Below are 13,815 nucleotides of genomic sequence, written 5' to 3' on the forward strand. Positions count from 1 at the left end.
ATGTTCCAAAAAGCTCATGCTTCAGGGTTTCAGCTAGCCACCTGCAGGTGTCAGGATGGGATTCCCCTCCCCCCAATATATTCTGTCCCTCTGAAGCATCAGGGATGGCCATATCTGGAGATGTGATAATGGATGGGGTGGGCCAGGTCTCTGAGATGGCACTGAGTGTTTTCTCTGACAGGTTCTTGGCTGGCTGGTTCTTGCTCACATTCTCAGGGTCTAACTGATCGCCGTATGTGGGGTTGGGAAAGAATTTTCCCCCAGGTCAGATTGGCAATGACCTTTTTATATATATGCCTGCCTTTGCAGCATAGGGGCGCTAGTCTCTCTTGCCAGGATTAACTGGATATATCTCACTTAATCATTTTCCTACTGCTGCTGTGGCCTCAGGCACTCTTATGGGCTGCAATGCTTTGGTGTAATTTCAGTGGTTGAGTTTAGTATGTGGTTTCTTGGGGGGTAGTGGTAGCGGCCTGTGATATAGAGAAGATCAGACTAGATGACCCAATGTTCCCTCCTGGCTTTAGTCTATGACTTGTGATTTCAAAATGCTTTCATTGTGATAGAATAGATTCTTTTTTCACTAAAGAGAGCCTACTTTTCTTTTATCAAAAGTAATCAGACTGGTTTAAGTATGGAGTTTTCTCTTGCATCCTTGCTATTTTTAATTTTATTTTACTGTGTACCCTTGGCTGTAAAATCTGACTGAAGGTTGTGGGAGGCTGTGTTCCATTAAGAAGTAGATAATTAAGCCTTTTATTAAGGAAGGAAGCTAAATAACTGTCTGTCTTGACCTCTGGCAAAAGTGACTCAAAGTGTTTTTTGCATGGATATCACACACAGGAAAAGAAAGGAACATTTCCTCTATTAAAGTAACCTATAATTATGTCTTTTGGCAGATTACCTTGCGGGGCTCGTAACATTTACTTTTTTTTTTTTTTTTTTAATCGCTGGTCCAGGACAAAGCTTGGGAAGTTTATTGGTCCTGGTAGTATTTGTACTAGTCTCTTGAAGTGTTTCTGTCTAGCTCTTGAAGTTTGAGGTATTGGACCTAAAAACTGTATCCTGCTGACTACGTTTTGTTGTTTCCCCCACCTCAATTGCAACAGGATTCCAGCACCAACTATCTTACAGGTTGCTAAAGATAGAGATGAATGGTTTACGCTACTTTAAATCTTGTATTCGTAGATACTCGCAGATAGTATTTAGTAATGGTGTTTAGTTTTAATAGCTATCAAGATAGCTGCTGCTAACTTCATGTTAACTGAAATGTGAAGCAAAAAGATGGTAATCAGATGTACACTATTTTTTTAAAAACTAGGATTGTTTTTTGGGCAATTTGTGAATGCTGCCAATCAGTGCACTTTCACAGTTTACCCGTTGTATGCAGCATTTATTTCTAGTCTTGTTCGTTCTCAAGATACTGAACTTTAGGACCATCCGGTAAGCCCTCCAGGCTAGCTGTGCTGTTTAGCACTGATTCAGAACCTGTGTGACAATACTGTAGTGGGTTTTGTTTTGGTGCCTTCTGCCATATAATATTTGGAGAAGTGACCCTTGTACTTTTTGTTTAATCTGACCAAAAAAAAAAAATGCCAATCTGTGAAAATTTGAGGAGTCTCTTAATGATCTTCAGTGGAGCAGCCCGCTGTGTTAGAGTAGATTAAATATATCTGAGAAACTATGATAATCATGAGGGTTTTATTCTGGTACTGGGATGGAAGGTGGTGGTATCAGAGGCAGATTACAAGCTGTGGGGCTGGGACTGTGTCCACCTCGGTTTGTACAGCATATAGCATAGTAGTGCCCCTGTCCTGATGTGGGGCCTTGGGTGCGGTAACACTATAATCCTTAATTATCTGTACATCACATTGTGTGATTTAAAGAAAATTGTCAAGTGTGTTGCTTTGTTTCTACTGTTCAGTATTTTTTTATAAAATTCTTCATTGCTTAAGGCAACTTTAAATTAAGGACTCAGTCATATATTTTTCTTGTATTAGTACAATGTTTACTTTCGTTACAGGTTTGAATTTTCTCCAGCATGTGAGAGCCAGCCCTGAAGGCTATGCTCATTTTACACTCTCTGGAGATTATTATAACCGTGAGCTTTCGGGTAAATATAAAATGCATACATTGTTGTAGGAGTTGGAAAGCAGTCTTGCATGCTTTAGCAGTGTGGAGTTCACTCAACGTAAATTTTACGTAAGCGGTAGGGAGGGCTTCTGTGTCAGCAAGTTGTCTGGAAATGGAACAAAGGGGTTTCCTTAAATACACCATGATGAAAAAGAAATTTATAGACACACTGTCAACATTAAAATCAAATATATTTTTAAAATCCTTACTTGCATTATTAATTACATCCTAAATAAATCTATTACTTGTTATTTTATACTCACTTTCCTTTTTGGTATTTCATTCTCTTGTTCCAGCCTACTTAACCTTTCTTATAATACAAGAACTGTAAAGAAGACATCCAATTAAATTTTAGATCTAACATATTTAGAGCTGATAAAAGGCAAATAGGATTAGACATTTATATGGACAATGAGAACATCACAATTACTTTAGATAAGATTTTTTTTAAAAGTATACAAACTCTCATAGCTCAGGGTATAAATCAACCACTAAGCGAGGGAAGAACAACTACATTTTATGCTAGTTTACAATGTTTCTACAATTTATATAAAAAATTCCAGAATTATTAAGTGTTGACATTGAAGATATCTTCGGGAATAATCTGTCAATGAAGAAGTAATTAGCTACACTAGCTAGACTGAGTAATTTCTTTCCTGGTTTTGGGATGTGTTTCATGATCTCTTGTAATAGACATCAATTCACAGCCAAATTCTCTGCAATTGTGTGAAATTCTGCTTATTTATACAGCGAGAGAATTTGGTACTCAATCATGCCACTAATTAGGATTCATTTGGGGCTGTAGTTTCTTCTAAGACCTGCCATGACAAGATAAGAATATCAGGATATATTTGGCATGGTTCCTATTTGAACAACTTCATACGATCTGGAAATTTGCTTGACTGTTGCATATAAAAGTTCATCTTGAACAGTGTTTGAAAGTAGGAGGCCTTTTCACCAAGGTTTGTCTTTCCTGGACACTTACGTATGTAAACAGCTTTCCAACATGAACTTAAGATGTTTGTCTAATGGAGGTAACATTTCCTGTGTTCTCTCAGGCTGGGAGCCATTTATTGAGCCATGGCCATGCTCAGTATCCTGGCAACAACAGGCAGCCAGCCGCCTCCACCCTTCCCGTCTGAAGCTGGAAGCAAAGGCTAAACATCGTCTGGATATCAATATTACCTCTGTGTTAACTGGTGTGTATGAGAACACTCATAGAATAGCATACGATACTGACATTAGACATTGCTAACTGAGTCCCATCAGTGTCCTCTGACATAAGCCTTGATATAAGTTTCTTTAGATTCTTCAGGTTGTTGTTGTAGGCAAGTGCTGGTTCAGACATTCTATATTTTATCAGAGTTGGTAAAAGTGTGAAGAGTTTAACTATTTTACAGCATAGTGGGCATTCTTACTTTGGCCATCTGAATTCTCTTAATTCAGATGCTAGCAGTAATTTATCTTTAATGAAAAGCAGGCTTTCATTAAAAACTTCCCACATTTCAAGAATTTAAAAATATTTTAGTACACTTATCAATTTTCAGCAAGCCGATATATGACTACTCATTTAGTCCAGTAATGATATGTATCAATATTCTTATGGGAAGACTAAGTCATGAATCAAAAGTAAGAGCTTCCACTTTAAAATCTCACAGTGACTCCTGGCCTAAGTAATAAAGCCTTGTTTCACCGTCACCTGACACTTGAGATATGGGTTCTCCTGGCCAAACAGAATGTTTGTCGTAGTCTTTTTCTGCATTGATAGTGGAGAGGTGGCTATTGTACACTTCTCCTGTTCTGATCGAGGTTCCAGGTATCCATGGTACAGCAGTACAAGAGTAAACTACAAAGAACAAAACATCAACAGTTTGCATTTAGCTGTCCTTATTCATGATTTTATTGAGCCAGCTAAGGATCTTTGGTTTACTCTAGGCTTGATCGCAATGAGGAAGAAGGTTTATTGTCTCCTTCAAATGCCACCTCAGGGATACATGTATTTCTTAAATTGTCCTGCACCAAGTGGTGCTGAGAGAGCAGAGGGAGCCAACGTGGGGGGTGGGATGGAGGACTGGAATCATCTTAGTCCACACTTTATTTTTTTCTGGGCACTCTATTAAAACTTGTGAGTGCCAGCAAACTGGTATGATTAATGTTATTTTGATTATTCTTTCCTGGGTATGTTTATATAATATGAAATAGTGCCATAATCTTGTGTGGTACTTTCAAAACCATTACAAACTGTGCCTGAAGCTGATATAGTAAATAAGATGAATTTCCCCTTTAAATTGTGATATTACCCCCCAAGAACATTTTAAGAAAATAAATGGTAGGAATGTTATCAAAGTATCACACCAACAATCATAGGAAGATAATATAAATAAGCTCAGTACGTGAGTGTAGCTGAGGGTGGTTGTTTTGAGCAAACTGCTGTGATTTTGTGAGCTGTGGCTTGAAATTAACCTATAAAAGTGGCCTATTGCGACTAGCAGCTAAAATAACTTTGAGATAAATTTAGTCACTTAAATATGGAAGAGTAATTTTAGTCCTATGACTTTAACATCCATTTCATTTAGTTAGCTGGTACTTCATTCAACTGTCATCTCAACTGACATTTAGCATTTGTCCTTATTCTTATGACCTTTTTGTTTATATCCCTCTAGAACAGTACACGAGTACCAAGCAGTCATGGATGGCAGATTACTGTAAACAGGAGAAAGTGGACACAGTCAAATCAGAAGATTGGATGGGATCTTCTGTGGACCCGCCATCCTTCGGACAGAGTATGACTTCCGTTAATCATGTATTTCTTTATCTGGAAGTCCTGACATATGCAACCATTTCACTCATAACGTTACAAGCTCGAAGTTTGGTGTGTTAAGGAATTCAGGGCAAGAAGAAGTTAGTTTCTGTTGTACTGCAATAATCCCTCTAGGAGTATTTTCTGTTTTAGGATGCTTGGCTTTGAATTAAGAATTGCACTGCTAATTTTACATCCTTATGTCTGTCAGATGCTCTCAGTGAATGGCAAACTATCTTATAACACTATCATAGAAAAGAACAAATAAGCTGAGTATAATGGTAGCAGTACATTCAAATCTGGGGAGGTTTTGTGCCTCACGTTGCTCAGTGCTCTTTTGCTTGCTATGGGGTAGTGTTAATGATCTCCAAAATAAGCTCACTTCAGTCTTCTTTGCACCAAGGCTTATTTCTCTGAGGCCATTGAGAACTGGAGAACTCTTTGCTGGACAACTGACTTGCTTCTAGTTGTCACATGACTTAATGTGATCTTTCTGAAGTTCTAGGAGTCTTAGCAGTTTTTCTAGTTTCTTTGGAGAATTCAGGTATTGTCTTGAGCTTCAGAAATGTCTCCTCCATTCAGTAAACATTTCATTGCCAAATAAGAGTTCTTTACACCTAAAATTTCTCTCCTCCCTAGTGCGCCAGGTTACTCTGTTTGTTTGGCTCTTACAGCTAAAAAAGAGAATAGGGAAATAAGAAGAAACAACAAAAAGCATCTATTTTGTATTTTTTTGGCTCCTCTTCCATAGGATTCTGAGATTATTTCAGGAGTCCTTTTTAAAAAGGAAAACACTGGTCTGTCCCACTCACACTGGGCTGTACTAATTCACCTATGAGGTATCTTTTGCCCAAGAATACAGAAGATAAGTTTCCCCTCCTCAATGAACAGACCATAAAGTTTCAGAAAGTTCTGAAATCCTTGGACGGTGTCAGTTCTGAGTTGCAGTCCTGCAAGGCAAATGGTTAGTTTGGCAGTCCAAATGCCACTTAATTGCTATACAATCAGATCCTGCAGAAACATGACTTTTCAAAACAAGACCTCTCCTGGTATAATAAAGGAAATACAGGCCTCTTTTGTTTTATTGACGTTTTTCTTGGTATTGTAGCAAATTTAATCCTGGGACTTTTTCTGTATCAGTGTCAGCTTTCACAGTGACACTGTAATAGCAATGGTTTTCCCAGTACGAAGAGCCAATGAATTTAATATCCCAGCAGGGTTTACAGTATTGTTACACTAACTGTAATTTGGCCTGACTGTATTAGTTTTACTTAACAGTATGCATTGAGCATGAATAATAAAATATCCCCATCAAAGAGAAAATATGATCCTCATGATCTGTTTTGTTTTTTAAAATCAGTTGAGAAATAAACATTGAAGCTTTCCCTGATTTAACTCCATGTCTCTCAGATCAGCCAGGAGATATTAAGGTTAACCAGTCTGACAACTGAATTTGAATGAAACTATATTAAGCCTGGCTAAACATTTTGCTTTGAATATTCACCTTAATTCTAAGAGAGCATTGCATGTGGGTGTTCTTGACTTGCCCTTCTCACCCATGTGGCGGTTGGAACTTTTTTCCAGAAGGAATAGAAATTCTCAAATTCTAGTTTAGCATTAGGAAATGGATAGTGCCCATTTACTGATTGATGCCAACAGTCTGTGTAACTCTCCTTATTCTTGTATGCATAATAGAGAAGCATCTGCCTGTATATCTGCATTTTTCCTTACCTGCTAACTTTGTCTTTCCTGTCTGCCAGGCCTTCCCCTTGTCTACCTTAGAACTAGGAGTACAGCCAGTCTGACTAACCTAGAACATCAGATCTATTCTAGAGGTACTGTACTGCAGAGAGAGAGAGAGAATGCTTTGCTTTTTCTAAGAAATGTCTTGTTCAACAAATACTGCAATGTATAAGTGATGTGCCTATAAATCAAGCCTCTAATTCCTATATATAAAAGCTAACAAGTACCATATATATATATATATATATGAGTTGTTCATCCCTGTCGTGCACCCTGTCTATCTCTCATGTGTTTTCTGGGTCTGTCGGCAGGGAGGGAAGTTGAACAGCTAGTCCTATTGAGGAAGGCTATCTCCTTGAGGGATTGAAAGCGGAATCTTATCCTGCTCTGAGTCCATTTCCTAGGCATTAGGGTAGAAGTTTGGTAGAAATTCCTCAGTGTATAGACAAGTGCTATAAATACTTACTTAAATGCCAAGATCTGATAATCTGTTGAATACCCCTGCTGTATTGAGTGTATTAAAAATTAGGATGATTTGAAAAGCATATTTGTTTTCAATGAGCATCAGAAAGTAAAACATTTTTAATAAATGAAATGTTAATTTATGTGCTATATGTTTAACTTCTACTGTCTTTTTAACAAAGTTTTCCTATTTAAATAACAGGTTATTTTCAATTTGAGTCATTATGGAAAAGTAAATAACAAGTTTGACATAAGTCATTTCCCATGTAAAAAAGTTAACAAATGGTTGGGGGGGGAAGCCTGAAATAAAACAACATTTGAAGTCTTTTTATATCGCACTTCATAAATGTTTTACTCTTGGTGCACGGATAATTCATAGAATCAAAAACAAGTTTAAAATATAAGAGCTATATGCGGATTTAATTTTTTGACAAGTAATTTATTTTGCTTAGACCCTTTAATGAGTTTCTGTACTAAAATGATACGCACACAGTTACATTCAGAATATTGTATGTAAAAGTAAAAACCTGGCCCAAGTAAGAACTCCTGTGTTCATTCAAAATTTGATTACTGGAAGGCTAAATTACAGTATTTTATACTTTTACAATCGACTTTAATGAGAGTTGAAACAAAAGAGAATAACTTGTACAAAAAAATCCTTCTTAGTTCTGATTTTTTATATTTTTGAATCCGCAGTTTGAGAAGTTGCAATCTGTACAGCATGTTTTATTTTGAAAATCATCATACCATAAAATTATTGACGCAATCCAATTTTTTTTTTTGTAATTGCTCTTGAAAATATAAATCAACAACTGATTAAGTGCCAGATTAAAATTTTTTCTTCTGCTCTGTAATCCTGGAGGCAGCTATATTTTACTAAATCTAGCCCATTGTCAGAAAGATGATTGCGAAACTATGAATGGCAGAAAACAAAATTTTGATCTGGAAGAACTTGATCTTCCTGTTTTTGAAATTACTAAAAATTTTGCCATCAATTTCAGCGGAATCCCTATTAAGTCGTAACTGACGTTGTTAAGAATATAGACATCCTTTTTCATTCACTGTTTGGAATAAAGTTGAATCTGATGTTCAGTAACATATTAAAGAATGGACTGTTTTGGCAACTTGTCGGTATGTGTGTGAAGAAAGACATATTAAGATGCTGTATTATATTTTGTAGACCTAGACTGCTGTACAGTTTTTACTGTTGGTAGGCACTCCTGACCGCTTTGTTCAGAAGCTTCATAATTATTCCTTAACTTTGCACTTTTTAAGTGCTTTTACATCTAATTCTACATACTTTCAAAATTTATATTGCCATAAGAACATGCAAAAGTGTCAAAATAAATAAGATAATGTGTGTGTCAGGGTGACTATAAGCAAAGAACATGTATTTTATTTGTGTGAGTAAGCAGTTGAACAAACCATGCAGGATTAAACCCTTGGCAGTGATTGTATTACATCTCTTATCCACTAAGAAATTCCTGTATTTCGTGGGACAGATTCTCAGTAGCTATAAATTGTCATAACTTCATTAAAGTCATAGGAGCTGTGACAACTTACACCTGCTGAGGATCTGCCCCAGTAGATCTAGAAAACTAGAGACCTGCTTCAGGATACAAATAAGTCCTGCTGAACTCAGTAACTACTGCCTGTATGTCGTGGTGGGAGAATAAGTCCTCAGAATATGAGAAATACTGAATTATGGAAGTACCTGTATTTATATGGGTTTTCATCTTAAAATAAAGGCAATGATTAATCATTAGAAACAATCATTTATATTTGAAAATAGATAAATGATTGTCAATTATTATGATATTTAATTTCTGTGTTGCCATTTCATGAATCTGTTCACCGCCGGAGGGCAGTGAAAGACAATAGTTAAAATATTGTGCTCTTTTTCTGACTTTCACATTTTAGAAAAATGTATGCTGAGCAATATATTCGGCTTCATGCCTTTATATTTTTTTAAAACCATTTTGTTCTAGTGATGTTTTCCTAATGATTAAATCTAGTGAGCAGCCACTTTTCTTAAAAAAAAAAAAAAAAAAAAAATCATCTTTGAAGTTGACCATTTGTTTTTGTCAGTCAGAACCAATATCCTGTTATGACAATAGCCTTAGTTGACAGAATGCAATGTAATAGGAAATAGCAGGGTAGAATCTGCTCTTGTTAATAAAACAGTCTTAACATACACACTGTTTATTACATGAAAAAGGTCAGCTATGATAGATGAACTTCATTATTCAGTGTTTGTGTAGCCTTTAGTTCTACATTTTAACAGTTCCAGTTTTTTCTTTGGATGCATTCAGGTTGATTTTGTTTACTTTATGATCTAAAATGACCTTAAGCTGTACAGACAACATATTTCTGCCTTGCAGTCATTGTTATTGATTAATAATAGCTTTTAAGTGGGTACTGGATGGCTCAGTGATCTGTAGTGAGTCATGCAGAGCTTTTCTTCTTTAGTTGATGGCTTAAATCCAACCCAGGGTAGTAGTAATTGTATGTGGTTACCATCTCATGAGTGTTGGGGCATATATGAAATATGTTGGAGATCTCAGTCCAGTTCCTAGTTGGACAGCCGTCAACATAATAATCACCACCACTGTGGAGATACTTGTTTGCCAGTCTTGGTAGAGGCACCAAAGAATGAATGAACATGGCGAATGAACTGACTTTTCATTTCTAGTGGGAGAGCCTCTGATCTGGGGCTGATGCAGATTGGGGAGACTGTGTGGGGAAAGCTTCCTTTGCTCACTGTATACCTGTTCTGTGAATATAGGACTTCAGTTTCCAGTGATGACAGATTGACACAAGCATAGTGTGTGTGTGTGTGTGTGTGTGTGTGTGATGAGGAGAGCCATTCGTGTCGGGACCGGAGTGCGGACAGAAAGGAGCCGCCTCTCACCCATGCACACCGCATGTTCGTGTGTGTGTGTAAAAATGCTTTTATATTTCTATTATGCTATATATTTCTATTTTTTTCTCTTTCACTTTGTGCCAGTTTTGGTTCTCTAGATTTTCTGATTTATTATAACTGTGAAATCTCCACCAAGTTTTGTCAGTACCTAACATGTTTCTGTGAGATACATTTAATAAAGCCCGCTTTTATTCTTTTATAGCTGAAATGAAGACCCCAAAACGCAGACAGCCCTTTGTACCATTTGCATTGCGGAATCACACCGGATGCACTCTATGGTTTGCTACCCTAACTACTACCCCTACCCGGTAAAGAACTGTTATGGTCTCATTGTAACAATATTTGTCATGCCTTTCTGTGATGCAAGTGCTATGGAAAAGGATAAGAAAGTAGATTTGTTTTCTGTTGATGTATCTTGCTGTTCCTGGCAACATATATATATATTTTTTTTAATTCAAAATTTTTTAAAATAAAGCCAAGAGGAAGCATAGTGACATTTGCGATAAATTAAAAAAAAAATCACTTTTATTCATATTGGATCTAAATTTTTTAACACAAACTAAAATCTCTAATCATGATGACCCTTTAATCACTTTGAAGCATTCCCAAAGTTGCCAGTACAATGTTTGATTTTCTTTTTAAACCTTTTAAAGACCATCTCTGATAGACAGTGTTTTTTTTGTTTGTTTGTTTATTTTTTTTTGCAGAGCTGTTAGTTTTCTCTCATAAGACAGGTTTTACTATATTGTGATGCTAAGTTGTCTTTTTGTTCAGGAATATGTACAAATTAAGAACAACAACTTATACCATAGAAGTTTTAGTCTGGTGTGATTCTGATTACAGTGCAGCGCTATCTCACAGTGGGAGTCCAGGTGTCGTTCCTGAGGAAAATGGAACATTTCTTGATGATGCACACAATGTTAGTGAGTGGCGAGAAGTTCTCACTAGTGAGGAGATTCCATTCGAATTTGAAGCCAGAGGGAAACTAAGACACAGGTGAAGGAGAAAACCATCAGTTTTCCTTTTGAATTTATTCACACATTCACAGGAACATACTTTTTGGAATGCTGTCCAGTAGATTTTTTTTATATTTGGCAGTTTTTTAATCTTTCCTTAATTTTTACATACATGCAAATGTATATCATCTGTGGCTAAATTCTGCCATTAGACAAGCAACCTATTCACATGGATGTCAATGGGAGTTGTGTATAAATGATTTTTTTCATTTTAATTTTGTAAAAAGTGGTACACTTCTACCCCTATATAATGCTGTCCTGGGGAACCAAAAAATCTTAACGCGTTATATCGGACTTGCTTTGATCTGTCGGAGTGCGCAGCCCTGCCCCTCCGGAGCACTGCTTTACTGTGTTATATCCGAATTCATGTTATATCGGGTCGCGTTGTATCGGGGTAGAGGTGTATTTCCTGTATTTCTAGAGAAACTTGTGGGGAAAAAATTGTCCGTTTTGCTTAACTGAATGTCTGCACACTCTCTGTGAAGAATACGTGTTGGTTAGCAGTTGAATTTAAAACCAGAGGATACTAACCAATATTTAACAAGTTTAGTTTTTGGTTTGCATGTAGTGCGTACAGGCTATAGTTTTATTTGTATAATTTGTATTAGCTGACCGTGGATAATTGCCTCTTAAATTAAAAGCACATTTTTAAATCCTGGAATAGAAAACTATATTTTTACATGTGAATAGTCAAGAATTAATCTTCTCTTAATACAACAGATAAATCCAGACATATATTGGTTCTAATTATTGTCTTGTCTTTCCTTTGTGAGACGATGCCTTAATGATAATTTGACTTTATCTGAACTGACAGGCACACACACGATCTAAGAATTCATCAGCTGCAAGTGAGAGTAAATGGCTGGGAACAAGTCAGTCCAGTGTCGGTAGACAAAGTTGGAACCTTTTTCCGATATGCAGCACCTGACAAGAACACATCATCTTCTACTGTAAGTTCTGATTCTGAGTATATTTCAATGATATCGTTTCACAAAGTTTACTTGGGTAGTAATCTTCTCTTCAAAATTTTATTTCTAAACAGTGACTGTTCACTGATAGGACCTTCTTTCTCTTCAGTCAGCTCAAAATGAGTGTTTAGTGATCTTGAGTCAGTTACTAGCTGACAGTTTTACACATTGCAAAAATAACATAAATTCAGTAGTTATCAAAGTTAGTCTGTGCTCAACAGAACATCGAGGCTTAGAATGACAGAAATATTGCATTAGTGAAGGTATCATGGATTGATTAAAATTATGAATCCCATCAACATTGCTCCGATGTCCTGTTCCTCTATTGCAGGCTTATTAGGTCTTCCTTCCATGGTTATTTGATTGAAAATAAACGATCTTGACAATTTTGTATAATTCTGGGGTTGTTGTGTTGGAGGTGGGGGGGGGGTTGCTTTGACAAAAATCTGTTTTGTGAATGAAAAAATGTAATTGAGCCAGCCCACAGGCTTGCATTCCTGGTGGGGCCTCATGACAAAGCAATCCTGTAGGCATAAGGAGTAGATAATGAAACTGAAGGGCGCCAGGCTGCAAGTTGCTGAATCCCCAGGGAAATTTAAAGTTGATGGTCTCTTGGCATCAGGCAGGATTTGGCTCTGATTTTATAAAATTATTCAAAGGGCAAATCACTATTCAGCAGGAGTTTTGGGTGTGGAGGACCTGTGAAATATTTTCAGTAGTCTTGACAATTGCATATTATAGCAAGCATCGTATCATCTCAATTTCCTTGCCATATATATATTTAAGATCTGTTTTTGCTTATGTCAGCAAGATGATGTGGTAAAGAACTACTCTGTGGTTGAAATTACTCTGCATATATCTCGAATACTGACACATTTTCCAGCAACTCCCTTCTCGTCTTTGTTACAAAACAACAGAACTACAAAGTACAGGAAACAATCACATTTTACTTTTTGGAACTAATCTTCCTGACACCTCTTCAGCGCCATGGAGAGCATCAGGAAGACTATTGACTATAGTTTAGCTTTGCTTCTCACAAAGCAATGAGGTACTTTAGAAGGGACATTAGCTGTTTACAATGTACTCTGATTGGTAAGTTTTACTTTATTCTTGTCTAGGTTGGGAGCCCCATCAGTAGAACAAATATAATACATCCCCACGTCTATGTGAGTACATTTTTTCATTGTTCCTTTAGACATGCGTTAATTAAAGTAGAATAATTCTATGAATGGAGTGATTATTCTCTCTTTATAAACAGTTTGACAGACTTGGTACAAACTGTATCCATGCAATGATGCTGTGACTTCCACAATCCGATAATTGTTACTCCTGTGGGAATTCTGTTCCAAAAAAATAAAAATTCTGTGCACAGTATTTTAAAATTCAGCAGATTTTATTTGTCAATAAATTAAATGTGGAGGCTCCAGCTTGGCAATGGGGAGCATAGGCCACTGGCTGCATGGAGGTGGGAGATCATCCTGAAGCCCACCCCGCCCTCCATTCTTCCCTGGGGACAGGGACTCGGTGGGGAGGCTGCACCTGACCCTGACACAGCGCAAGGGCTGAGCCTGCCCCAGAAACACCCGTGGCCCTGCCCCTCTGCACCAGATATGAGCAGGCAGGCTCAGCCCAGCAGGATCCAAGTATGGAGGAACTTAGTGTGTTTGTAAGGCCCGGCTTGACAGAGCCTTGGCTGGGATGATTTAGTTGGTGTTGGTCCTGCTTTGAACACAGGATTGGACTAGATGACCTCCTGAGGTCTCTTCCAAC

General features: G+C 37.2%; 1 protein-coding gene across 8 annotated transcripts in view; it reads left to right on the forward strand.

The window, feature by feature from the left end:
- The window catches only part of VPS13D (vacuolar protein sorting 13 homolog D), a 195,243-nt gene that overhangs the window by 57,357 nt on the left and 124,071 nt on the right, over positions 1-13,815 (forward strand). For 6 of the 8 annotated variants that reach the window (XM_034753528.1, XM_034753531.1, XM_034753532.1 and 3 more), the window contains 8 exons: positions 2,024-2,113; positions 3,192-3,332; positions 4,797-4,916; positions 6,694-6,768; positions 10,264-10,369; positions 10,905-11,057; positions 11,892-12,027; positions 13,164-13,211. In XM_034753528.1, coding sequence (XP_034609419.1) covers positions 2,024-2,113; positions 3,192-3,332; positions 4,797-4,916; positions 6,694-6,768; positions 10,264-10,369; positions 10,905-11,057; positions 11,892-12,027; positions 13,164-13,211 — 869 coding nt within the window. The remainder of the gene's footprint in view (positions 1-2,023; positions 2,114-3,191; positions 3,333-4,796; positions 4,917-6,693; positions 6,769-10,263; positions 10,370-10,904; positions 11,058-11,891; positions 12,028-13,163; positions 13,212-13,815) is intronic. The other 2 variants (XM_034753534.1, XM_034753536.1) reach the window with 1 other exon arrangement.

This window comes from Trachemys scripta, chromosome 19, assembly GCF_013100865.1.
Source record: "Trachemys scripta elegans isolate TJP31775 chromosome 19, CAS_Tse_1.0, whole genome shotgun sequence".
NCBI lineage: Eukaryota > Metazoa > Chordata > Testudines > Emydidae > Trachemys > Trachemys scripta.